The sequence below is a fragment of the Sebastes fasciatus genome, chromosome 8, assembly GCF_043250625.1.
Source record: "Sebastes fasciatus isolate fSebFas1 chromosome 8, fSebFas1.pri, whole genome shotgun sequence".
Taxonomy (NCBI): Eukaryota; Metazoa; Chordata; class Actinopteri; order Perciformes; family Sebastidae; genus Sebastes; species Sebastes fasciatus.
This window is the reverse complement of record NC_133802.1, coordinates 19,679,518-19,706,959: the sequence shown is the minus strand read 5'-3', so window position 1 is coordinate 19,706,959 and position 27,442 is coordinate 19,679,518. Positions and strand designations below refer to the sequence as shown.

Here is a 27,442-nt window from a genome sequence, read left to right as displayed (position 1 = left end):
CAGCCCTAGTTTAGTTTAATTATTTTCTTGTTTATTATATTTAGTTTTTGCGTAAACTGTATTTTCTTTCTTTATGAATTGGGTAGAACTGTGGGCACCTGCGGTTATATAGGTAGGCTGGCAGGTAGGCAGCATGCACCTGGGTGGGCTTATGTTTTTTTACCAGAAGAAGAGAGGAAGCGACATCCATGATTTCTCTGTGCTTTGTTCGCTTGCTTTCTTCGGCTAAATAAATCATCAGAAGCACATACATTTTGCATGGACAATGGATTCTTTTGCCTGCGTATACCAACCACATACTTATGGTGCGTCAGTGGCCCTTTGATTGAAGTTTGATTTAGATTTTTATGACAAATGGCCACTACATAAAATAGATATTCTACCATCTGCATACAGCAATGACAGTATCTTCTCAACAAGTAGCTAGCTGCTCCTTTGGCCGAGAAGAACAAACAGATTGTTTCAGATTACAGTCATAAATACAGACACTGCATACATATTTCTGACATTAACAAGGTCAAACTATAGGATTGCTCCCAAATTTGACAGGATTCCCATTATAAAAATCAAGTATGCTCAATATTATCATGATAGCTCCTACTGGGCAGAGTTTCAGTTGGCACAAACATTGAACATTGAACCCTGGTACAGTACAGAGTAATGTGCGCAGACCGCCTGAGTGACCTGTCTAGCGTTGTGCAGACTAGTGTGGAGTCTCAAAGATCTTGATAACCAGCCAGACTTTGGAGATAATTAGTCTATAAATAGTGTAGTGTGCTCAAAGCTTTACTTAAAGAACTCCCTCTTCCACAATAAGCCCTGTCAGCCCATTCATACGTGGACATAAACATGCACGGACACACTCATTCATATGTGCATGTACACAAGCAAGCTGGCTTAAAAACCCAGTAAAGTGCACCTGAGGATTATGCATAATAGACTTTACATATACACACACAGAGTAATGTCAAAAGTCACCACTTTGCACAATCTGCAATAATAAAAAGGCAGTGGGTATTCTCAGAGTTTCACCGACTGCAGGGTGTATAAGTGACCACCAGGGGTTTTCATAAACCTCTCCACAGCTCATTGGTTACTCAAATGCTGCATTCAGAAAGAGCCCGTCTGATTGGCCGATGCAGATTGAGTGGCAGGCGGTGGTCCTCCCCAACAAGGCGGAGTGAAAAGGATGGATGTTAAGGGGGAGGGGAAAGAGCTCTATTTACAAATGAAAATTTAAAGTAACATGACCAGTGTCACTGGACAAGGAAAGCTAATCCTCTCTGTGAACTGTGACCATTTCATAATTTGACTTTTCAAGGTTTGTTTCTGTAAAAAAAAAATCAATTTTATAGCTATGTCACAAGAGGAGAATAGATAAATATGCTCTTTCTGTGGTCCAAAGTCTATTCAGCAGGTGATATATAACAGGTTAATTGTAACAGCTTCAACTTCTTTTTTTTCTGTAGCTGAATTTATTTAATTCAGCACCAATTTAATCCCTTTACTGTCAACAGATTCTTCATCTTTCCTTGTTATATAGAAGGCTTGTATTTGCAGCTATAGTGAGCAAGTTTATGGGATTTATATGGGATTTATTATACTTTTTATAACTGTTTTAATTATATCTTAAAGGTCCCATATCATGCTCATTTTCAGGTTCATACTTGTATTTTGTGTTTCTACTAGAACATGTTTACATGCTTTAATGTTCAAAAAAACTTTTATTTCCCTCCTACTGTCTGCTTGAATATATCTGTATTTACCCTCTGTCTGAAATGCTCCGTTTTAGTGCATTTCAACGGAATTGCGTTGCCTGGCAACAGTTTGGGTCCATGTTTACTTCCTGTCAGCTGATGTTATTAACATACACGGCATCAGGAAATAAACTGGAACACATTTAGAATGTTTACGTTTAAAACCGTGTAATGGTCTAAATATTGTATATTTGGGACATCACAAATGGACAGAAATCCCAACGGCTTGTTTCAAACGCACAATATCTGAATATGGGCTGTGTGTATTTCTCTGTATATTGAGCGCTTTGATACTTTCACGGTTTTTATATAGAACTTAAAACTGTTTTATAATATAAAAGACATGAAAAGCGTACTTTTTACAATATGGGACCTTTAATGTTCTTTTGCACTTTGTTGCAATGTTCTTGAATGTTTATGTAAAGCACTTTGAATTGCCCTGTTGCTGAAATGTGCTATACAAATAAAAGCTGCCTTGCCTTGCCTTGCCATGTTATAGAAAGGCTTGGTATTTGCAGCTCTAGTGAGCACAGACTCAGGATCAGTTTACCATCCCCCCATCTGTGACCTAAAACAGCAGGCATGGTGAGAGTAGAAGCTGATCCCGGATCAGTCCTCTGAGTGAAGTCACCGTTTCCATCTGGGCTGCAGGTTGACAGCTCCTCTCTCTTCCAGCCCCCCCAACCCTCTGTTACCTAGAGGCCTGGCTTATGGCTGGTGTAATAATCTGATTGGCTGGTTGGTTCAATGTGGGCGTAACCAAGTGGGCGTGGCCGAGCGTATTGTGATCTCACAATCAGCTGTTTTGTACGTTCTACATTCTGATCCGAGGATCAGCTGGAGGCAGCAATAAACAAGGAGGAAAAAAATCTGCAGCAAAGGAAAAAAATAATAAGAGAGGAGAGGAGGAACACAAGCTGCAGATGTTATGATCTGAAAAAACAATCCGTGTAACATTTTATTTACACGAAGCCCTTCTTCTAAGAAGAAAGCCTTTTATTTTTGTAGCTTATTATAATGGTGTTTTAACTACCTCACTTACAAGACTATCTAAAGCTATGCTTTAAGAAAATTGTTGTCGTTTCTACTACTGTGTGTGTGAGAGATCTCGTTTACAACTTGAATAATATTGCAAAGGCAGGTAAGATATATTTTTTTTACTTTGCTTTTTTGTGTGATCTCAAACTAAATTGTGTCTCTGCCAGTGAAGCATTATGTTTATCATGGCCTACAGAAAAATACCCATCAGATATCATGAAATCATGACATTAACATAGCTTTTGTGTGTCACTGACTCATTAAGAGGCTATCTTTGACTTGGCTGTGCGTTATAAGAGGTAATGACCTATTATTAGGTCACGAATAGATTTTGGTAGCAGCTTAATTAGGTCGATTCGACGTCCTACATCCATGAAAAATGACACCAGCCTGCATACGTGTAGCCTATATAGGCTATAATGCAGGACATCCAGCAGGCGTTTTAAAAATTGCACCAAAATGCTGATTTGGAGAGTCGATGGCGGATCTTGATGTGTTTTTTTTGGGGAGGTGGACCCTGGAGGCTCTGCGATTCTTATTTATGATGTGAAATAGCAGTTTCATTGTATTGTCAGTAGCTTATGCAGTCGATGTGTTTCGTGCAGCGTCGCTGAGCCACAACTGTCATTGCTTTGACCCCTCAGCTGTGCAGCTTAATACGGATAATTCATGTTTAACCTGGATACTCTGCAGAAAGTCTTCTCTCTCAGGCTGTCGACAATCTGAGGTCGATGTGTCATTGTTAATTTTAGGGGTATCTTTGTGTATATAACATGTAAACATTGTTGCTGTAGGTAGGCTTGGTGTTTTTTTCCATAATGGGTTTCAACTCCAGACGATGACCGTCGACAATAACAGCCTTATTGTTGCATTTTGCAACAGCCTCAGTGTTGCAAAATGCAGATGAGTCATAGTCAACATATATAGGTCGCATATACTCGATCGTATTGTCATATATTTTCGCTATGTTTGCTGTTCAGATCTTTTTCTCTCCTCCGGTCGCCCAAAAAAGGCTGGAGCGTCTCTCTGTCAGCGTCAGTGACGTGTGCGTGACGTCACGGGCGTCTTGTTTTTATTCCGTGAGTCCCCTCCCATCCTCCTCGTCCTCCTCCTCCTCTTTTTAAAAAGACCAATGTCAAAAGACAGATCCATTATTCAAGATCCTTTTTTAATGATTTAGGATGTGCAGTTGTGTGCCTGTGAAATCTTATTTATCATGTGACTTTTAAATATAAAAACACAAAATAAGGCCTGTCAGTGCTCCTAATGACCATATCAGAACAAGGCAACATCTCTCTGCTGCAGTGTGCATGCCATATCTTAATGTATTTTAGGTTTAATCAGATTTGACTTGTCACATTTTTTAATTCATACATTTATTTGACAGGGACAATACTCATTGATAAATAGAACTGTAAACGAGCCAGAATAAGCCTAAAGGGATATTTTCACCTGTTGTGCCTGGTCATATATTTAAAAATGCATGCTAAAAATAGAATTAAATAACCTGTTTTCTCAATTAAATTTTACTACATAATAAACACAAGATAGTCCTGCACGCATCCACCATTAATTAATACCACAGTATATTTACTGTATAGTAGCTGCAATCTTTCCTGCAATAAGGGCAAAAGAGTACTGTTACAAGAAGAATAGGACTGACCAAGAAAGATATAACAAAAAAAGTGACTGCAACTTTTTAAACAAATACTCTATTTGACCCTCGGCTTTCTGACATGTGATAGATTTTACTTCAAAGTACATTTACCAGTGTTAATGGGTGTTAGTTTTCAGATAAGGCTTTTACACAACCTATGCCTTATATTCAGGAACTGTCTCCTCCAGGATATACACCATATCAGTGGTGGTTATTTGTACTTTATTGGCAGTATCAAAGGCTATATTTACAGTAGTCTGATAGCCGTGAATTAGCTGTTACAGCCACCAAACTGATAAAATTGTTTTATAAGGGAAGTGCTGCAAGTAGTCAATGTTGAGTGTTGTGTGTGTTGGTTTGCGGCACCTTATTCAAAGCAGCCCTGTACACAGTGTCACCAACATTTTGTTTATCTGGATTTCTCAATGTTCACATGACTTAAGTTTCTATTAGTTCAGGAATGCATTAAAACAATGTCAGTGTTGAGGGTGGACTCAGTTCAGACTCAGTTTGTTGTATCTTTTTGGTTTTCTTTTGCAAAATCCCCAAAATATAACAACCGTGGGCCTTTTTATTTAATTGACTGGATAGGATTTTTCAACACATGACCTAGAAAGGGAGTAAAATTGAACAACCCAGAGTATTAACAAAATACAGCTGAGAGCTTTCCATCCAGTAGGCTCATAAGGATTTTTTTCTACCTTTTGGCCCCATTTTCTCCCCCAGTTCATTTCTCTCTCATGCATACAACCATGCAAACAGTCTCCTTGACAGTGACTATATTTGTTAAAATTAGTGTTATTCCATCTTCCCTTTATGTTTCTGGTCTCCATGGTGATTCTCCTAATAAGGACCGAAAGTGTTCGCTTCCCAACAAGCATCCATGCATAACTCCTTCCATGTCTCTTCGCTCTGTATATAAATCTCTGTCACACGCACTGTGTTTCACCTTTTAATCTGTGCTCCTTCATTAATACCAACCTCTATCGTGTCTTTGATCCACCCATGAAATAGTTGAAAGTCAGCAGCATATATTGGATTTCCATACAGACAAAGTGGGTCAAACAGATCGTGGACTGAAATAAGTTACGATCTGTAATTTAAACCTTTAGAACTTTGAAACTAGTACACAAATAAACTAATATATAATAAAAGCATATGAGAAGAAGCCAAGTTAACCTAAAACTCAAGAGATATCTTTAAGTGTGTCAGCAAGTATTGGCAGAGGTCTCTGATCTCTTCAGTCACGGTTTAAGTAAATAAAAGTCAGCCTTTGAACATGTAAGGGTTTGTCTTGTAAGCTGTGTTTGTTTAAACATCTGTTCAACATTACATCATCGTGTTCACATTTAGGTCAGGCACTTGTCCTTTGCCTCAGTACCTTCTGCGTCTCTGTTTGTCTTTGTATTTTAACATTGTGCACACTCACGTTGTTTCACTTTGTGAGAGTCTGGTCTTTGTATCACCTCCTTTCATCACCACCATCTCCTCCTCTTCCTCTTTAGCCTGTCCATCTGTCCTGAGACTGTGCTGATTGGTTATCTAAACTTCACGGGGGAGGGGAGTGCAGCCATTGTCCACCAGCTTCTTGCTTGCTGATTTAATATATTTCATCATAAAACACATTTATTACCTCCCACTGTAGCTCAGTGTTCTTCTGCCAATGCTTTTCAAAATTGAGATCATCATCATGTGAAAGTTTCATAATTGTTTTCTCTTTAGTTGAGGATCTAAAGTACATACACCTGTCTGGGTTGTAAAAACTGTCAGCAAGCTTTAAAGCTAGTATAATCAATATTTTTATATTAACAAAGGATCAATTGAATATGTGTGTGTGAAGCGGTGCACTCGTAGAGACAAACCCAACATATACAGTAATTTATTCGTTTACCAGACTCTGCAGGTATTTTTCTGTTTTTTTCACTCTCGGTTTTTGGTTCACTGTCACTGCCGCTCTCATCAGCATTGTTTTCAGTGAAAAAGCTATAAACCGTCTTTTACGATACCTGTTCAGCACCAAACAGCAGATAGACAAAGTTAGCGACGAGCTGGTGAACATAGTGAACCATTTAGCAGCTAAAGAGACAGATATTTCCATCAGGGGTTGGTGGAGACCAAAACAGAGATAAAACACAGAGTCAAAAGGAGAGTATTGGAGTTACATTCGTCAGTTGCCCAGAAACACGGCTCCAAATGAATGATAACTGTGTGCTAACATGTTAGGAATCTCAACTTTCTAAAGCGATAATGTTGTGTTTTTACAGCTTGCAGCGCCGCCCCCAAGTGGCCACTTAATGCAGCTTTTTAATGAAATACGATATGAAGATTTGATTTTTTTGAGATACAAAGTGTTAACAGTAACAATATGTATGTGTTGCTTCATCCAAGCTGATCTGAAGATTCCCACCTCATCTAATATGCAACCTATCCAATGTTAGAGTGGAAACTTAAAAAAACTATGGCACATTGTTTGCATAAACATGTCATTACAGTAGGTCAAAATGCTTTGAGGTTTTAGCCCAAACAATAGTTCCGACTTGTCGTAATGTGTCTTGAAATAACCCTGAGAAAGCTCTCACCACACACATTGCTCACTGTGCTTATCTAATGTACCTGTGACTAAGCAGTAGGAAATTAACCCAATAAATTCTTCTCTCTTTTTTTCTAGATGTCTTTTTAAAGGAAATGTTGCCAATGAAGCAGTTTCTGATCACCATTAACCACCCTCTTCTTTCTCTCTTGTTCTCTCTCTCCAGGCCTTTGCTCCAAACCAAGTGAAACCTTACATTTGCACTAAAGAAGCCTGTCCACGCCTGTTTGTCAAAACCGAGATCCAGCAAAGGGCTTCAAGCGAAAAAAAAAAAGAGACAAAGAATTGCTTAAAACAGCAACAAGCGATACCTAAACACAAATAAGAAAAGGAAAAAAAAAGGCAGCTACAGCTTTTTCTTTGTGGACGACAAAAAGCATCATCAACACTTGACAACACAAGCAGTCATGTTTCAGCGTCTGAGCAACCTTTTGTTTGGGGAGGTAGAAGAGGTGGCAGCTGAGCTGAAGGGACCCAACCCCTGTGTGACGGAGGCCGACGAGGAGGGATGGATGCTCGTCAACCTGCCTGGTGAGTCTCAGTCAGCAGAGGGAGTACAGTGGTGGCTTGGATAGGTCGGTGTGGCATTTTACAGCCACACCAAACTGGGAAATGTTTTATGTTCAAAGATTGAGTTAGCTGGTCCTTCTTGCATGTCTATAATACTGACTAACATTTGACGTGTAGAAGTAAAGATGGGGATGATGAGGTGAGGTGAAGAATCAGTCGGGGCGTGGCGCTACTACACCGGTGCTCACCCATATGGCTGCCATACCAAACGTGTTGTCTGTCAGTTGATGGAAACACATAATTCTCTGTGAACATACATCTCCTCCCTCTTTGTTTATGATCTCACTCATGACAAAGACAATTATTGAGTATGAAAATTTGCTTTGGTGCTCGTTCAGAAGCCGACCAAACATCAAAAGCAACATAAAAGCACCTCTCAGGAGAGTTGAGACAAACATTATGTCGCTGACATAATCGCAACCTTAGAGGGTCAACACAACTAATGATGTGACTCTTTTATGTTTTGTTTCCTTACCCCCTCTTCTTCCCCTCCTCCAATTTTTTTTAAAACACCCTTACATTCCCCACACTGGTATGTGTGCGCGTGCGTATGTGATCCCTTTAAAAATTGCCCCCTTCAACCCGCATGGCTTTTTTGAAAATCTTCCACATTTGCATCATTTTTGCAACATCCTCCCTCCCCACCTTATACATCTGTCTTTATTGGACGTCTCATCCCTGATCTTAATTGCTGCCATGTGCTCAGAAGAATCTGGCTGCATGATGCAGGCGGAGGATGAGACGGGAGCCCCACCGATTGCACAATCATTTCCAGACAGTAACCAATCAAATCATCAAGTCACACATACAAGGACTGAATGTCCAGCCCCCATTCCTCACCCGCCTCACAAGCGCCGTAGGACACATAAAGGTTGGGCACGAGGTGCAGTAGCACCATCAGACCCCCTGTCTTGTCCGAGCGCCAGCCCGTCAGACTTGGGTGCTATTACACCCGTGACCCCGCCGAGACGGGCCAGACTGTCCACGCCCTCCTCCACCCCGTCGATGTCCCCTGGCTCTGGAAGTGAGTGTGGGGGCAGTGGGGGTAGCAGTAGGGCAGGCCCAGAGAGAGGCTGCATGGATGAGAGCTGGTTTGTCACCCCTCCCCCCTGTTTCACTGCAGAGGGAGCCACAGCGGAGGCCAGCCCGATGGAGGACCTGCTCATCGAGCACCCCAGCATGTCTGTGTACGTCTCCCCGAGCAACTTCTCCATGGTCTCCAACAACAACCTGTCTTTGGTGGGAGAGGAAAGCATTGTCGGCCTGGCGAGCAGCGTGAGGTGAGAAATAGTACTTTTTATGCTGGCTACACTTGACCTTCACCTGCTTTTTCACAATCACACCATCATTTTTTGCTCTCCTTGCAGCAGAGTGGCAGAAGCAGCCGCTGCCCCTGCCACCCGCAGCACGATGCCCACCAGGGTGACCCGTGGAGCAGCTGCCCAGGCCGGAGCTCTGGCCAAGGTCACCCAAGTGGCCAGGGTCCAGCGTAGCAAAGCCCGCATCGATCGACGCCATCTGGGCCGCAACCGCATCCAACGCCAAAACCGCACCAGGGAGCAGGTCCCTCGCCACGCAAACCACGCCAGAAACACCTTCCTTCACCAGCCCACCAAGCGCAACATCTGCCACTAAACTCCCCAGCAACCAGGGGACGTCGTTTACTCTGATGGCATTAGTAGTGCATAGTCAACTCCAAGACACACAAAGTTAAATGTAATCACCCACGGCACATTTGCTCTAATTTCTGCACATTATATCATATGACACTCAGATACCAGTAGACCAGTAGCTTTTTTGTTTTGGTCTAGTCACAAACAGACTCCACCTGGTAGTTTAATGCCCCCATTCTGCTGTTCTGCTGTGTAGACCTTTATAATACTTGTTGTCCATTGCAGTATCCAAACAACAAAAAAAAAGTCTTCAAAAATATTTATACAGGTTATACTTAGTAAAAATAATGTCTGAAAAACAACAAAAAGTTTAGCTCTATTGATTTTTTCTTCTTTAGTAAAATATGCTCTTTTCTTTCACTCTTCCTCAAGGCATGTTTTTTTTTTTTTTTTTTTTTTTTAAATCAATCATTAAATCCCTAAAATACTTTTTAAAATTTGGAGGTAATGATTTGAAATTGAAAGTGTACTTTTAAGACGTTTCTGGTGGAAACCATGCAAGACAGAGACAAGTTAATCCTTAGTGTGTTTGCAGAGTAAACAACTCATCATGTCTTCGAAGCTTTACTTTACAGGTGATTATTTTTTGTCAGAAAAGGTGGAAGGATATACCGTGTGGGCCGAGTGTGAGAGGAAAATTACTAGACATTTGTTTCTCTCCAGTTAGACAAAGGCAAGGAAACATGTGGCAACCTGTTTCATCACGGGAAACAAATGTCGTAATATTTCCCTCTTCTCACTTTGCGAAGGATGAGAGCAAGTAGACGATGGTGAGAGTATGAGCAAAACAGACTAAAGAGTACAAGTAATGTCACGATGAATTACAACTAGACATTATTAAAAGGAGCGGGTTAACATGAAACAGCTATAGGAAAGTGTTATGTAACCCTCTGAGCAGCCTGTGAGTGTTTAGAAAATGGCCCTTATTTTGAATATTTCTTCTGTGTTCTTCTTTTTGCATGAAGAATGGTATTATGGGGCACTCATAATAAAAATATAGATAGAAATATTGATAAGGGGTATGAATGGAGTTGAGTTGAAACAGGGCTTGCCTTTGGGTTACAGGGTGTGGCAGGTTATTGGAGGTAAAGAGCGGTATTGATGGCAACTCTTTATTTTGTTTTGTGACATTGTTTTTTGCTCATTTTGTCTTGTAAAACATTGTTTTAAAGTATCTCTCTCTCTGCATGGTTCCACCAAAGAAACAAGAGAAACTTTGTTCCTGTCAGACAAAGAGAAAGTACACTTTTGGCTTTTAAAGCCAACAAATAAAAAAATTTCTCCCTGTGGATCATACACAGCATGATGATCATTCAATGTGTGGTCTGTAAACTAAAGTAATGTGCCCGGCACACATCAGCCATTTTCATCCATAGTGTGTGCCGTGATCTTACGTTATCCATGTGAACACCAAAAAGAAAGAACGACCTATGTACACATCAGTCCCTCTCATTGAGAAGTCACTGTTGGGAGAAAGGGGAAGAATAACACCCGTCTTCCCCCTTCAACATAGTCAAAACTATCATCTTGCACATGGTCGTGCAACTCACCTAACATTTACATCATGTTCGTCCATTTCTTGTTAGAACATCCAGCTCTTAACAGTTTCCACTTAAAGATCTAGCTGACTGATATGTATTCAACAACAATAGTAAACAATGGTGCTGAAGTGTATACTAATGTTTGTAAATTATTTGAGACATGGATGTAAGTTTGCACTGTCATACATTTTGTGAGTCAAAGTTTTAGCGGTGTGCTGTGTGCTTGCTTCTCTTTTTTTTTCTTTTGTGATTTTTTTTTCTTTTTGTTTTGATTCAAATTGTGTGTGAGAAGGTGTACTGACACGTTAAATGCTAGAAACTCTTTAAAAAAAAAAAAAAGAATGGTCATTTATTTCTCTTGTAAATATTACAAAACAATTTATAGCGCTCCGTTAGATGTCAAAGCCTCTCAGGACTCGCGTCCACCACACACAGCGTTGTGTTCGATGGGACTAATGAGAATCCTCTCTCTGCCTCACCTCTGTGCTCATTATCAAATCAAGAGGGCATTAGTGGCCAAAAGTGGTGTCCTTGCCCCAACCTCAGTCTCATCTCCTTGAGATGCACCATAAAAAAACAGCACTAGACTCAGAGTTGATGTGCCATATGCGAACACTGCCCTCCAGAGGTTCCATTTAGCACAGCTGTATGAATGCTGGTGAGGATTCAGTACAATGACCTGGTTTTAACACAATCTGTACTGTTGTGTCCAAAGGACAGATTGTCTGGGGATTCATGTCAGATTGTTTGGAAGATGGAAATGTCTCATTCAGATCATCTGGATAACATAGTTTTCCCCTTGAATCACACATTTTTCATTTCTGCCAATAATCCTATAAATGATTGTTTTATTCAAAATCTGTTAATATCTGTTAATTTATGATATAAGTATGACTTTTATCTTTTATTCTGTTTAAGGATGACTATTATGTGTCCTGTTGATTCCTCTGAATGGTGCAGGAGATGGATCTGAGGTGGTGAACATGCACACACACACACACACATAGTGATCTCTGTTTAGACTTCCTCACACCCCAGAGGCTTTCTATTCTAACTGACTGAGGAGAGATCACAGGTGAATGTGTGTGTGTGTGTGCATACAAAATGTAAAGACCACCCTAGATACCACTCTGCCGCTACAAACCTGTCCTGTTTGCCTCCATTTTATTTCTTCCTTTCTTACCTGTGTCATGTAAAAAGGAAATGTGTTCTCAGTATGTTGTGTGTGATTATTGAACGGTGTGGTTGGGGAGAGGGAGTCGTCACCAGGTGTGTGGAGCCTGTATGATGTGGACAGGGAAAGGATGAGGCAGGAGATAGTTTATATATTACAAAAAAAAATTAAATGTATCCTCAAAAATACAATAGAATATGCTTGTATTTTCCCATATAGTTCTTATAACATTTGTTCACCATAGGACGTTTCAAATGAGAGGCGTTGAATGTCTGGGGAGTTTCATATGTTTTATGTCGTGCCCTGAAACGATGGCAGCTTAAAAACACATGGGGTTTCGCCCGTGTTACATTACATCTCAATTAGTACACCCATCCCCTCCATAAAAATGAAATATATAGACATATAAAAATTTGGTGTATCTGATATCTACAGTATGGTGATTGTGCCTTTCACTATTTCTGCATGGTTTTTGTGATGTACTGATTTTTCCATCCTCAAAGTGGACAGTCGTCCACTGACAGGCAAGACCTATGCAAAAATCAACGGATGGGTTTTCCAGCATCCATTCAGAAAACACAGGTACCCGCCAAAAAAACAACAACAATAAATACTCAGGTTAACACCTGAATCTTGTGTCATTATTTTCATGTGGGAGAGCAGGAGGGAATGGGATTAGAGCTAAAAGCATGTGATCTGTTGTCAGTGATGGAGGGTGGATCCTTTACTTAAGTAAATGTAGCAGTAGCCTACTTTACTACAATGTAAAAACACTCCATTACAGGTGCAAGTATTGCATTCCAAATAGTACTAAAGTAAAAGTACGGAAGTACTATCAGGTATATGTGATTAAAGTATCATCAGTTGACAGTTAGACTGTAAGTAATACTCCTGTCAGTGTTATATTATTATGATAATTGTTACTGATGCATTAACATGTAGGCAGCATTTTAACATAGCTGGTCAAGAGAGAGATAACATAGTTTACATACATTTTGGTAGTTTAAATCTTTAAAATGAATATATATATAAACAGAGAAGTTATAAGAAATAAGCATGTAAAATGTGTGCATTATACTACAATATATACCAACAATAAATATGGAAAAATACAAATAAGAAATATATAGGGCCGCAGCTAACGATTATTTTCATTGTCGATTATTTTCTTGATTAATTGATTAGTTGTTTGGTCTATAAAATTTCAGAATATGTTCAAAAATGTCGATCAGTGTTTCCCTAAACCCAAGATGATGTCCTCAAATGTCTTGTTTTGTCCACAACTCAAAAAATGTACTGTCATCGAGGTGTAAAGAACCCAGAAAATATTCACATTTAAGTAGCTGGAATCAAATCATTTTAACGGATAAATCAATTATTAAAATAGTTGGTGAATAATTTAATATTTGACAACTAATAATTATGAATTATTGCAGCTCTAGGAATATGTATACTACAACAATAATGTAAATAATATTAATGCTGTAAAATGGGATCTATGATTAAGATGATTAAAAGGCAGGAATAGTATAAATAATGCTTGCAATGTACAGTATAATTAAGTATTAATGCCAGAGTAAATCAGAGTATTGCACAGTTGAATTATTGCACAAGTTATTGTAGCGTTAAGTCAGTATTGCTCAGTTAAGACATAAATAAATAAATGATGGGCTTATAGCTGCTGACGGTCTATTGACTATTGAGGGAGGAGCTGAAAGGCTTGATGGCTACAGGCAGGAATAACTTGTTTTTGGAATGGGTGGGAGACATTGTCTAAGATGACATGTAGGTAAGTTTACTATACAGTATGCAAAAAAGAAAAGTGGACAGACTGGTGTGGTAATGGGGGTGTAAATTCGGTATATGGGCGGAGTGCTATCATGCACAACATGGACTCATAGTGGCTTGAAAAAGAGAGAAAAGTAAGACATGTAAACAGGCAAACATATATAATAACAATAACATCTATTTGAGTTGTCCAATTTCTGTGGTGTGCTGGGACATAATCTGCTGAGTTGACCTTTGACCTTTGTGTGGATTAAAGCGAGCAAAACAATTTCCTGTTGAGGAATCACATGAGTATTGTAGTTGTAATCGTCTTCTGACACTGAAAGTGGAGGAACAAGAAAAGAAAAGGCTTTAAGGGAGGGACCGTAGGTTTGTAATTGGAGTAGGTATTCTTCAGACCTGCTAACCTGTCTATCCGCTTCACCAGTAACTTCATACCAGGCAGTGAGACGTGGAAGGCACCTGGTTTGTTTTTTCTCATCGGCCACTATCATCATAATACTGGGTGGGAAATAGCTTGAAGAAGCACCTGTGGTGGAGAGGAGGTCCTCCAGTGCTCCTAATGGCATCTGCAAGATTTCACAGACGGGAAGGAAAATAACCAATCAGAACTGATCTAGAGTCTGCCGTCCAGCTTCCAACACTCGCGAACTCCGATCAAACGGTCAAACTAGGCAGCGCTGATCAAATATGAATCAATATTCTAGTTACTTTAATGTCTATTTCTCGTTTCAAATGTTTTCAGAATCATCTTGTAGTGTAATGACGAACAGTGGATTGCATATATGAAAACAGCCTTGAAAAAAGGGAAAAAATAAAGTATAAAAAAAAAATAATAATAAAATGAGCATGATATGGGACCTTTAAATCTTACTGGTTTTTCAGAGCTGCTGTATACCTCAGTATGAAACTAGCTTCCCTTCCGTGTGTGGTGTCCAAGGCGGGTGAAAAAAAAGAGGAGATAATACGCGTCATCAACGCGTCAAATCCTCGGTAGTACTGCACATGCGCAGTAACATCTAATCTGCACTGTCGCAAATTGAGCCGCAGCTCCAGTTACACTGCGCATGCGTAATACCAACTCGCTCAAAACCGTGTGTCCTCACCTCTGTCAACAGTCCGTGGTGGTGTCGTGATTCAGGCTCGCGGAGCTCTTGTAGTCTTGGTGACGGAGAGAGCTATACCGCTCATCTCTCCTCTCACCTGCCATGTTCATACAAAAACCCCAAATAACACCGAAAAGGATGATTTTTATTTAAACTACACGTATTTTCCGACAACAGTAAGTATTGTAACATCGCTTTGAGCTGTTTGTAGCAGGCAGAAAGGATGTAGATGTGTTAGCTTAATTGTGACAGCAGCACACGTAGGATATAACGCTGCGAGGCTCGGCTCTGTGTTTGTGTTTTTAAAGGTTATTTTTAATATATAGTAACGTTATCAATGTATTTAACTTGCTTTGCTGCGCCATAGAAAGACGGAAGCAGAAACACTGTCGTGTGTCAATATTTACAGTAGACTATAGCCTACTCAGTGTAATGATCAGGTTAAATACGAGAAGCAAACATGTCTCTTTTTGCTGAAGACTAGTTGACCTACATGGTTTGTTGTTATCTTCTGCAGGTGGCAGCCTACATGATTGGAAAATGCATCATCATCATCGGAGCTAACGTTACACACCACCTCTTGGCCTATATGAAGCATAATAAGGAATATAAGCTGCAGTGATCTTGGTGCTTTTATCATTACAGGAAACTACCATCAGTATTGTGATATACTGGTGATATTAAAGATCCCATCTTCAGCACCACAGCAACACTAGTGGTCCTTAAAGGCATATTACAGGGATTTTAACATCTGGATGACAAGTAGCAGGTGTGTGTGACTGATCATCCCAGACAAGAAACAGATGTGATTGCAAATATATAAAGTATGCCCTAACTCCCTCACACATCCTTAGATAGAGATAGATTAACTGCAGGGTCATCATGCACAGCCCTGCTCCTGAGATTGTGGCAGGGTACCCAAGTGGGTGTGTAGCGGATAAAGATGCCAATCCGGAGACCACCCTAGGTTGTGCCTACTCTCCGGTGGACTACATGAGCATCACCAGCTTCCCAAGGCTCCCAGAGGATGACACGCTGTCTGCAGAGAACACCCAAAAATCACGCAAAGAGGATGACAACGTCCTGAGTGAGCAAGATACAGGTGAGTCAGACAATTTTAGACACAATTACTACGCTATACAGACCATCTTGTGATGGGATCACACCAGCCCGCGATGCCAAATCGGGCCAGGGGCGTAAAGTGTGGGGAGAAAATGGCCCCTTCCCCAATTCTTACCCCCCAACTTCCGGCGCCCTTGCTTGGACCACATCCATCGTCGAACTTTGCCTTCATTTTGATCTCAACCACACCTGTACATTTTCATGACCTAGACAGACATATAACCATTGTAACCATTGTGCCAGAGGAATTCATTGCGCACACACACAGACTCACAAGGTGAAAACAATACCACCCACATGCTGTCACGGCTAGTAAAAATCAACCTTTCACAAACACTGTAGTTGATTGTGTTTAGGTTTATTGGATGTGGATTCATGAAGCATGATTGTTTTTCAGTAAAATCTCCTGGAGTTTTTGCATTGCTCATCGTCACAAATCATTTCTAAAGGTTGGATTTGATTTAGGGTGGCAGCGGATAATTGCGCCACAGCCTGTGGCTGGTAATTATAAAGATCATGAGGGTGTGGCAGAGACCTTATATAGAAAAAACACACCCCAAAGACATACAAAAGGTACAATATTATCATACAAAAATTACCAGTACATTTTAAATCTTAAGATAAGATATACTTTATTGTCCCAAGGAGAAATTTTGCTTGGGACAATAGTGCTGCACACAGCTGCATCAACTTAAAACAATACATAGCCAACAATACATTAACGTAGTACACCAAGACACAGTAGAAAAAGCACTTCCCTGAGAAAACTCTATATAATTACATAGGCATTAAAGCCATTAGTGATACAAAATTTACCGTACAAAAATAAGTGTAGGAGTATAGTTCAAACATAAAAAAAATACAGAGCAACAGAAGTAATTGCCATATTCATAGTATGAACAACAAACAAGAAACAAGTTTCTAAGATTGATCATTTTTTTCAAAATCAAATGTTTTTGTGAGCAGAGCATTTCTAAGTATATACGTTGACACAGAGGAATCCATTAAATGTAAATTTTTATTCCACAAGATAACTCCTAGAAATGTGATAGGAAAACTGATCATGAGATGTTTTATACAAAGCAAGATTCTCCGCCTGTCTAGTAGGGTAATTATGGAACTGAGAGTTGTTAACAAAAATCTAAAACTATAAGGTAAATCTGTATTCTCATATCTTACTTCAAAGACAAATGTACTGGTTTAAAGAATATTGATGTCAAATATAGTCAGCAACTGCAATTTAAAAAAAAGTGTTTTACTTGGTATAAGAGCTTTGGAAAAAGTTGATAATCTGATAAAAAAAAAAATCTGTAGCAGCAATATGTTGTTCAGAAAAGTTATATAAGTACTTGCCCATACAATATTACAGTATGTTAAATATGGATAAATTAAACTATAATATAATGTTAAGAGACATGTATTGTGTACAAAATGGACAGATTTTTTCAACGCGATAGCGTCACATTCGTGCAAGATGTCGTCACGAAACTTTACAGGTGTGTAATTGAGATCAAAATGAAGGCAGAGTTTGACGATGGGTCGATCTGAGCCGGAAGTAAGGGGCTAGGAAGTGGGCAAGGGGCCATTGGCCCCCCAAACTTTACACCCCTGGCCCGATTTGGCGTCACAAAACTTAACAGGTGTGTAGCTGAGATGAAAATGAGGCAGAGTTTCGAAGATGGGTGTGGTCCAAGCAAGGGCGCCAGAAGTAGGGGGGGGGTAAGAAATGGGGAAGGGGCCCGCGCCCCTGGATCGATTTGGTGTCCTGGCTGGTGTGATCCCATCACAAGATGGTCTCTAGTTATTTTTAGTATCAATTAATTGCCCCGTTAATTTCTCAATTAATCGTTTAATGCATTAAATGTCAAGAAACTGTGAAAAATGGCGGTTTCCCAGAGCCCAAAGTGATATCCTCAAATGTCCAGTTTTGTCTGAACAAACAGTAAAAAAACCAAATATATTCAATTTAATATCAAATATGACAGAGAAAAGCAGCAAATCCTGAAGCTGGAGCCAGAAATGTTTGGAATTCTTTGTGTAAAAACGTTCTGATCGATTATCAAAATAGTTTTTGAACTGAATTTGGTGCGACTTTGTGGATTGCATGCATGCAGAAGCCAGAAATTATTTTTGCCGTCCAGTAAGCATGGCTACTTTGAACTGACACAGTTTTGAATGGAGTTTGGTGTGAGACAACAGAGTATATTGCTCTTTCCTGTTCAATCTAAGCCTTTTTGTTTGTGTTGAATGTCCCAGACCCAGATCTGTTTCTGAAGTCGGCTCGCCTCCAGCGTCTCCCCTCCTCAGCTTCGGACCTGGCCAGCCATGATATTGCGTCCCTGCGGGAGACCACCAAAGACCCCTTTACAGAAGACTGTGCCTGTCAGCGAGATGGACTCACGGTCATCATCACAGCTTGTCTCACCTTCGCCACAGGAGTCACTGTAGCTCTCATCATGCAGATCTACTTCGGAGAACCACAGGTAGGGGTGTACATGTGTTACCTGCAGTTTTACTTGTGTAACCATGTTGTATTCTCAAATAACTGCAGGTGATTATGGGATTATGAGTACTTCTACATGCTCCTCTCAGTTCCCTCCCACACAAACCTAAGACAGTTCAAAGGCATATTGACAATCTCCACCTTCCTGCTTTGTTCTCCTGTTTCTTGCAAGATCTTTAACCAAGGGGCAGTGGTGACAGATGTGGCGCAGTGTACATCTCTTGGCTTTGACGTTCTGGGGAAACAGGGGTCCAGTGTTGACGCTGCCATCACTGCTGCCCTCTGTCTGGGGATTGTCCACCCTCACACTTCTGGTATTGGAGGGTGAGTGATAGAAACATATCAATCTCTTCTCAACTGGACGAACACTGAGGTTCTTAGACCTGGTTAAATACGAAACCTTTGAATACTTTGTGCTCTGTTGATGTTTAGTGGTGGAGTTATGTTGGTGCATGACATCCGTAAGAACGAGACGAGGGTCATTGACTTCAGAGAGACGGCACCGTTGGCCATAAACGAGAAGATGCTGCAGAAGACACTTGATCTTCATGTAAGGCATTTTTTACTGGTGTTTCCCTTTTCTAACAAGAGTCTGAGAACAGAAGACAGTCTTATTGTTATTGTCTAGTACTGAGGTTAATGTATGCACTGTGCTCTCACTGTTGCATTTCAGCCTGGCCTGCTGGTGGGAGTACCCGGCATGCTCAGTGGGATGCATCAGGCACACCAGCTCTATGGCAGGTACGGTAACTATCATGTAATGCTATTATTATTTGTCCAATCTTTCCTCATGCCATGCCATATTAGTCATAGCCCTCACACCATTTTCTGGATTTTCTACATTCCTTCCTGTGTTATTGTTTGTTTCACTTCATGGCACTCCAATGTTTCAAAAGCCACTTATAGATAGAACCTAATCTATTATTTTCCACCATTTTGACTATTTATTTTTATTAGGGCTGTCAATCGATTAAAATACGTTATCATGATTGTCCATGATTAATTGTTTACTCATTTTTTTATCTGTTCAAAATGTACCTTAAAGAGAGACTTCTCAAATAATCAATACTCTTCTCAACATGGGAGTGGACAAATATGCTTGCTTTATGCAAATGTATGTATATATTTATTATTGGAAATCAATTAACAACACAAAACAATGACGAATATTGTCCAGAAACCCTCACAGGTACTGCATTTAGCATACAACAATATGCTCAAATCATAACATGGCAAACTGCAGCCCAACAGGCAACAGCAGCTGTCAGTGTGTCAGTGTGCTGACTTGACTATGACTTGCCCCAAACTGCATGTGATTATCATAAAGTGGGCATGTCTGTAAAGGGGAGACTCGTGGGTACCCATAGAACCCATTTTCATTCACATATCTTGAGGTCAGAGGTCAAGGGACCCCTTTGGAAATGGCCATGATGGTTTTTCTTTGCCAAAATTAGTGCAAGTTTGGAGCGTTATTTAACCTTCTTTGCGGCAATCGCTTTATCATTGGTCGGTACCAATGGATTCCTTAGGTTTTGTAGTTTCATATTTTGCCATATCTTCACTCTAGCTTTAAAACTGAGCCTGCTCCGTCCTCCGAAAGATCAATTGCGTTAATGTGTTAAAGAAATTGGTGGCGTTAAAATTATTTTATTCTTTATTATTAACGCGTTAACTTTGACAGGCCTATTTTTAAGACAAGAATAGCAACAGCTTACAGTATATTTACGGGGTGAGATCTCATAGTGAAAGAATCACCAGCTGTGTTGTCATTGTTTGGGGTTTCTTTTTTAGCCAGAGTGTTGGGCTGCAATTACTCTGATGCTGTGTAATTATCGTGATCCTGATGCCTCAGCTGGTAAGAGGCTGATGTTACAGAGCTAACTAGCTTGCTCCATCAAAAGTTATGCTAAAACATTGTGGATTATTATTTTGGCACAGAAATCTCTTTGAAAATGAGGAGTTCAGAGTGTTAATATGAGTTCTAAACATTTCTAAATTAATCCAGTCTTTCGTGACTTTTAAATTCCCCAGAATGCCTTGGAAGGATGTGGTTGCCATGGCAGCAGATGTGGCCAGAAATGGATTTAATGTTACTCACGACCTAGGTAGGTACAGTGTAATGTTGTACAAATCACTGGGTGAAGTCACTGACACTCATGACACTGTGATTAGTGTTAGTCGTATAAACATTATCGGCCTTTCCTCCCTCTCTCCCTAGCTGAAGCTCTGGCTGAAGCGAAGAACCAAAACATGTCGGATGCATTTCGTGATTTGTTCCTACCCAACGGCGAGGCTCCCCTGTCCGGGCTGTTCACCAGACGTCTGGATTTAGCAGCCATCTTGGATGCTGTTGCAGGGAAGGGGCTGTCGGAGTTCTACAGTGGAAACCTGACACAGGAAATGGCAGCAGCAGTAAGGAAGAACGTTTTTTTCCTCCCTGTCTCCAACTGTTATATAAGTAGTCATGAATTCTGCATAGATCCTGACGGCGAGTCACTTGTATTACCTGTTGTACTTTCACATCTGCTTTTTACGTTTTGCCTCGAGTGAGGTAATAATTCAGTAGTCGTAATGTGACAAAAATAATGCTGTCAGTTAATTATGACTCATAGTTCTGGGGTTTAAAGGAAAGATTTAAACACGGTATTTATTACAGTAGTTACGCACAATAATCTCACAAAACAAAGCCAGATTTGGAGTACTATTTGAAAATGAGTTTTGTAGTTAACATGCAGTTCAATACAATCAAAATCAGTTTATTTAATCATTAGTTCTTTGCATTGCACTAAGCAGATATTGTCTTTTTTAAATTAGTAGTTATTGTTTTGAGGATTGATAAATTATTTCAGATGCTATGGCTGCATTGTCTTTGTGTCAGTATGTTTATGTTCCAAAACATACTGTATATTCCAAATATATATTAGTACAGAATTTATTCTATGTATTGTATAAAATAACCATGTGTTACTATATCATATATTATACACTCAGTGGCCACTTTATTTGGTACACCTGTACCATCTAATTCAATATAATACAACTGTTCTGTCATAAAGTCTACTTAATTGAATTACAAGTTTCAGTATATAGGCCGTAGTTACAGTAGCAGTGGTTGTGTACTGGACTTCGTTATATTGAGAGGTGTGTAAATGTGTAAACAGGGAGGACAAAAAGAGGAAGCACCTCTCAATACTGGGCATTATTTGACTATGAATACCTTTGTGAGTTATGTAGGTGAACTAGTAAATCAAGTATCCATTGAGGGTCAGGTGACCAAAATGGTTTTGAATAGAATTTCCCTGTTAGTGACGACAGTGCGCAGGACAAAAATAACTCATCAGCATAAAATTTTAACTCCCTCTGCATTTTCAATAGGTGCAAGCAAGAGACGGAGTGCTCACAGAGGATGACTTTGGAAACTACAGCACAGTCTTACAGCAGCCAGCAGAGATAACCTTTCAAGGTAAATATTTGTTGTTTGTTTCTATTTACAGCAGAACTGTTTGAGGGACAAACCGTGTATCAACAAAAAAAACTCACTTAACCTGAACCAGTGGTGAAAAGGTATTTAAAGGGACAGTGTGTAGGATTTAGTGGCATTTAGTGGTGTGGTTGCAGATTGCAACCAACCGAATACCCCTCCGCTCACTCCTCTCTTTCCAAGCGTGTCGGAGAGCGGTAGCCTTCAGGTAACTTCTGTAGGAACATGGCAGACTCCGTGAAGAGGACCCGCTCCCTATGTAGATATGAATGGCTCATTCTAAGCTAACAAAAACACAATGATTCTTAGTTTCAGGTGATTATAAACTAATGAAAACATAGTTATGAATATTATATTCCAGGGTTAGGGGTAAATGACACCTCAACTTCTTCTCAGTACGCGCTCATTCAAACGCTTACACTATAACTCATTTCAACACCAATTCATTGCTTACACTAAATTCTGCCCCCTTTATCCCCTTACTGCTATTCCAACTCATACTCCTTCAGCTGCTCCATACAAAGTTAAGCCAGCAATGTAGTTGAGCTCCCAGCTGTTCATTAAACAACACAGGTCAGCGTCAGCTTTTCAGCAGCCAGCAATCCCACTGCAATTTCCAAAGATATTTGACGAGGTGAAATGTGGGAACAATGTACACCTTAACATCTGAATACTTTCTTTTTTTTCACATAAGCCTGGGCTGCTGTTGACCTACGAATGCATATATGACGGACTTTTCCTTATTCCTCACATTGTTCCATTTGTCCCATCTGCTCTGTATCGCATATATTGGATATACTGTCCGTTTCATTCTTATCGATTTCCTGTTTTTCTTATGCTTTATCCTGTTCACGGCAGTCATTTTAACTTGGCAAACCAGGAAAAGCACAGGTGTAATTGTAATTGTTAATGTTATTAGTAACACCTGTGATTTTCCTGCTATGACGAGTCAAAATGTCTGCCGTGAAAAAGGTCTGTTTTATTTTGCCACTGAAATTAATCCATTTCACAACAGAAATCAACACTTTTTTCGATCTTATGATCTGTTGTTGTCTCTGAAGGACACCATGTGATGACGGCCCCGGCTCCACATGCAGGTGTTGCCTTGATCACTGCTCTCAACATCCTGGAAGGCTACAACATTACCAGCCAGGTTCCCAGGAACAGCACCTACCACTGGATTGCAGAGGTAGTGAGCTAACTTCTTCACCGCTATACAGCATAAACCGTGTGCAAAGTGCAGTAATTCGTCTGACTTACGGGTTAATTTTACATTACTCTCCCAGGCTGTGAAGATAGCTCTTGCCCTTGCTAGTGGGCTGGGAGACCCCATGTATGAAGCTTCTGTCTCAGAGATTGTCGCCAAGATGCTGAGGTAGACATCCCCATGTCTTCTTTAAACATATAATGTATACATCCATCCTAATTCAATGAGGCATTTTCATTGAACCCGGCCCTTTGTTGTTCCCACCTCCAAGTAAATCAGAGGCTTCCCTACTGCGCCAGATGATCAACGACTCTCAGGCCTTCCCTGTCAGCCATTACACTCCATCATTCACCTTGGAGACGGGTGCGACAGCTGCCCAAGTCATGGTCATGGGCCCAGACGACCACATCGTGTCAGTCATGAGGTACGTCGTGCTTTAATTGAACTGCTATTGCACATTGTTTAAACAAATCCCAGTGACGGTTAAGAGTGGATTGACATCACTGGAAAACCTAAACTAAGACTAGTTTTTACTTGTGGTTATTTTAGCTCTCTAAACAAACCATTCGGCAGCGGGATAGTGACTCCTTCAGGAATCCTCTTGAACAGCCAGATCCTGGATTTCTCCTGGCCTAATAAAACACAGGGATCATCACCTAACCCAGTAATTGCGCATTCTCTCTTTTGTTTAACTGATTGCAGCATTAATTGATTTTTTTATTGAAAGATTTCTTGTAGCTGCTCTCAGTCCTCATGATTTTTGTTTTTCTTTTGCTGTAGCGTAACAGTGTCCAGCCTGGGAAGAGGCCCATGTCCTTCCTGTTGCCCACAGCAGTGAGGCCTGCCATCGGGTTATGTGGCACATATGTAGCCGTTGGATCTTCCAATGGAGAGAAAGCTCTCAGTGGCATCACACAGGTTATTTACTTACTGGAAGAATTGATTAAATTCATGATTGATTGTTAGATTTTGATCAGTGTGGAAATGCAATATATCTTCTATATAACTATATATATTATTCTGTTTTCTGATCCTTCACAGGTGCTGATGAATGTTCTGTCTTTGCGTAAAAATATGAGTGACAGCTTGGCATATGGAAGACTCCACCCGCTTCTGCAGCCCAACACCCTCCTGGTGGACGGTGAGTTTTTCCCACTGATCCATCTATAGAGCGCTGCAGGGATGACGTATTTTTGTAGGCCAACCAGGAAGTTAGCATCGCCGTGGTTCCCTCGACAAAATGCCAATGAGATTTTGCCATTGGGTTTTGGATGAATACAGAAAATAAGCTCTGTGGCAAACACACGTTTATGATACTTACACATTTTGTTCAGCAAGATAATCTCCACATATGAACACCACTTTTATGATTTTTGAAGCGCAAATACAATCGCCAGAAGTAAAAAGCTAACATTAGGCTATAAACGAACTACACCACGGGTGCGTGAGCGCGAGTATACACAACGAGGCTGTAAAGGCGGGTAAGTGGCTGTGATGACGTTTAATAGTTTCATTTAGCCACTTGTCAGACGCCGCCTTTTTTAAGACACGTAAGCTTCTAAATTCACAAGTGGGATATTTACTGACGTATTTTATGTCATAGAACAAAATGTTAAAATCTCTTAAGCGTGTGTTAACAACAGACCTTATTTCAAGCATCTAACTAAAAACCCATTCAAAAAAAACCATTGACTTCAAGACGAGGGAAGCGGAAGTACAAAAATGCTAACTCATTTCTGGGTTTAACGACTCATTCCTGTAGCCCTCTATTGTGTAGTTTGGTCCAAACATAACTGAACAAAACCTTTGATGTTTCGGTGTAGATTGGCTTTTTGGCTAAATTACAGTTGTCATTTCCTGCTATTAACATGCAATATGCAACAACACATGCCATCTAGATGAAGAACAACCCAAAAGTGCCCTTGTACAAATATTTACATTGTCAAGTACCTTTATTGTCATCAAAAACAAAGGTGACAGGTTTAGATTTTCCATTGCAAAGTGAAAAGAACAATCATCTTTAATTTTAGTGGGAGGTAGCAAAAATCATGATGACATGTTTGTAGATGCTGTGAACCCCATTATCAAACATCACATTTCTTGCTGGCTTCATGAAGGAGATGTATCATCTCCTGGTACATTATCGTAGTACAGATCAGGTTGTTTTGGATCTGGCTGAGATCTAAATATAATTTTATCATGGTTCTTGGTCAAAGGATACTGGATGTGTGCTTTTTTTAAACATAATGCACTATTACCTGCATGGCTGAAAATCCTCATAGCCATACAATCCAAACACACCGCAATTGCTACTCCGGGCTGTGTGAACTCACTCCGAGTGTTATTTATCTTAAACGCGAAGTTATTCAGTTTGACATTTATTTTTCGTTGTCCATTCTTCCTGCTAACCACAGATCATCTTCCTCTTTCTCTTCTACAGCTGAGTTTCTGGAGGAAGACGTGACGCTGCTGCAGGCCAAAGGTCACGAGGTGGAGAGGAGAGGTGTTCTCTCATTGGTGGAGGGCACCCGGAGAACCAATGACCTCATCATAGGGGTGAAAGACCCCCGTAGTGCTGATGCCTCCGCCCTCACTATGTCCAATATGCCCTAGTGCACCACTTTGCCCCACACTCGCACATAATTAAGAAGGGGTAAGAGCAACACTGTATGATCGATGGTTAGTGAGTAAGGAGGCTGATCATCACCTAATACACTAAACATAAGTTAATGGAAAAGTACAGTCAACAAAAAGACACGCAGCTTTGTCTGAGATGACCTTGTAGGAATCCAATATGGATCCTCCTATAGATTTTATTTTCACCATCTCACATACCGATGTTGGTATGCCCTTTCTCACAGCCTCAAGTAACATTCAGTTGCAGTGTAGATGGTGTTCAAAATGTCTCTCACTTAATGGCATCAGTCAGAGTCTGCAGCCTATATTACACAGAGCAGGGCGTGTTCATAAATTCAGATCTGATGCACTCCAGGTCCACTTTGAGAAAGCAATACACCCAAGAGGGTTAGAGCAGATTTACTTAGTACGTCTTACATAATAGGAAGAAAATGGAAGAGTATAATGGCTAGTTTTACAATGTTGAGTGACAGCTAGTTTTTGTCCTGCGAGGTACTGAGCGGGACATTCAAGAGTGTTGCACTCTGAACGAAATGGATGAACAAATTGATTCTTTGCACGAATGGGCAGACATGAAAAAAAGTAATGATGTCACACCATCAAGTCACCATTTACAACTCATGCATGGTCCTCCACCTTTCTGCTTGTCTTCCCCTGCATTTCACCATCATTTGAAATAACACCTGAGATCACACGGGATGGTGAAGTTAATAATATTTAAACCAGTGATGAAGCCTTGCATTGTCACACCTAAACTAGACTATCCTAAACTGAACACTGAGGCTAAACCATCCACTGTCCTGCTCTTGATATGGTGTGTAACTGTGATTAGATGTTGTTTGGTGCAGCTGCTGGAGTGTTAACTGTTGCAAAAAAATCAGTGGCTCCTTGGGGCCATGTTCAGACTAACACATTAACACAAAATACATCATTCAGAATTAATCATTAATTTTCTTAAACAAGAGGATTTGTTAAATATTACTAATGATAGAATATGTGTATTTAAATATGTAATTTAAGAAATTTTAGTTGTTGCATGATTTTGTTCTCATTTAAACCTGTCGCTTTACCTTTTCTTTTTTAATTTAGAGCAGAGATACTTGTTTTTAGAATGGGAATAATCTGATTCTCTACAGATTGATTGAATGTAATCTGTCTATTTTTATATGAACATTTGTTGGGCTGTATACATTATTTCTACTGTTGTAACACAATGCATTCAATCGGCTCATTTTAGAATAGGCTGTTATATTTATTTTTTGTGTTCTTGTGTAATTATTTTAGGTAATATATTTGAAGTAACAGCTTTTGTAAAGCATTGCATTTTAGAAGCGTTTCAATTTAATTCCAGGATGGATCTCTGTTTTTGGGCACTAGTGCAATACGACTGTTGATGCTTGTTTCCTGTACTGTAGAGTACCATGCCTTAAGGTACGCATTTGCACAACACCTGATGTTTGATTCCACGTACGTTTGTATCTGATTTTAATAAAAATCAGCACTGTCCAAACACAAGAAATAAATTGTTTGCACACATCCTAACATTGAAGAATATTTGCCTTTTTGTTCCTCCCCTCATGAACATTTGGTGTGTCTGA

At 40.1% G+C, this 27,442-nt stretch overlaps 2 protein-coding genes across 8 annotated transcripts; both read left to right on the top strand.

Moving 5' to 3' along the window:
- The first annotated feature begins 2,573 nt into the window (after nt 1-2,573).
- On the top strand, nt 2,574-12,631 carry tp53inp2b (tumor protein p53 inducible nuclear protein 2b). 6 transcript variants are annotated; one of them, XM_074644129.1, is made up of 5 exons: nt 2,575-2,898; nt 7,209-7,573; nt 8,319-8,636; nt 8,736-8,892; nt 8,980-12,631. In XM_074644129.1, the coding sequence occupies exons 2-5, from the start codon at nt 7,450-7,452 to the stop codon at nt 9,245-9,247; spliced, it is 867 nt and encodes a 288-aa protein (XP_074500230.1). In that variant the 5' UTR covers nt 2,575-2,898; nt 7,209-7,449; the 3' UTR covers nt 9,248-12,631. The 6 variants fall into 6 exon arrangements, with proteins under 6 accessions (XP_074500231.1, XP_074500230.1, XP_074500229.1 ...); XM_074644130.1 differs by lacking the exon at nt 8,319-8,636 and having other exon boundaries at nt 2,574-2,898; XM_074644128.1 differs by having other exon boundaries at nt 8,322-8,892.
- Nucleotides 12,632-14,904: 2,273 nt separating this feature from the next.
- On the top strand, nt 14,905-27,386 carry ggt7 (gamma-glutamyltransferase 7). 2 transcript variants are annotated; one of them, XM_074644123.1, is made up of 16 exons: nt 14,905-15,070; nt 15,412-15,996; nt 18,273-18,499; nt 18,692-18,843; nt 18,952-19,069; nt 19,193-19,260; nt 20,551-20,624; nt 20,738-20,931; nt 21,895-21,982; nt 23,062-23,189; nt 23,287-23,375; nt 23,479-23,631; nt 23,757-23,871; nt 23,988-24,125; nt 24,249-24,348; nt 25,648-27,386. In XM_074644123.1, exons 2-16 carry the CDS (start codon nt 15,777-15,779, stop codon nt 25,818-25,820), a joined length of 2,037 nt encoding a protein of 678 aa, XP_074500224.1. In that variant the 5' UTR covers nt 14,905-15,070; nt 15,412-15,776; the 3' UTR covers nt 25,821-27,386. The 2 variants fall into 2 exon arrangements, with proteins under 2 accessions (XP_074500224.1, XP_074500226.1); XM_074644125.1 differs by lacking the exon at nt 14,905-15,070 and having other exon boundaries at nt 15,523-15,663; nt 15,749-15,996.
- Nucleotides 27,387-27,442: the final 56 nt, after the last annotated feature.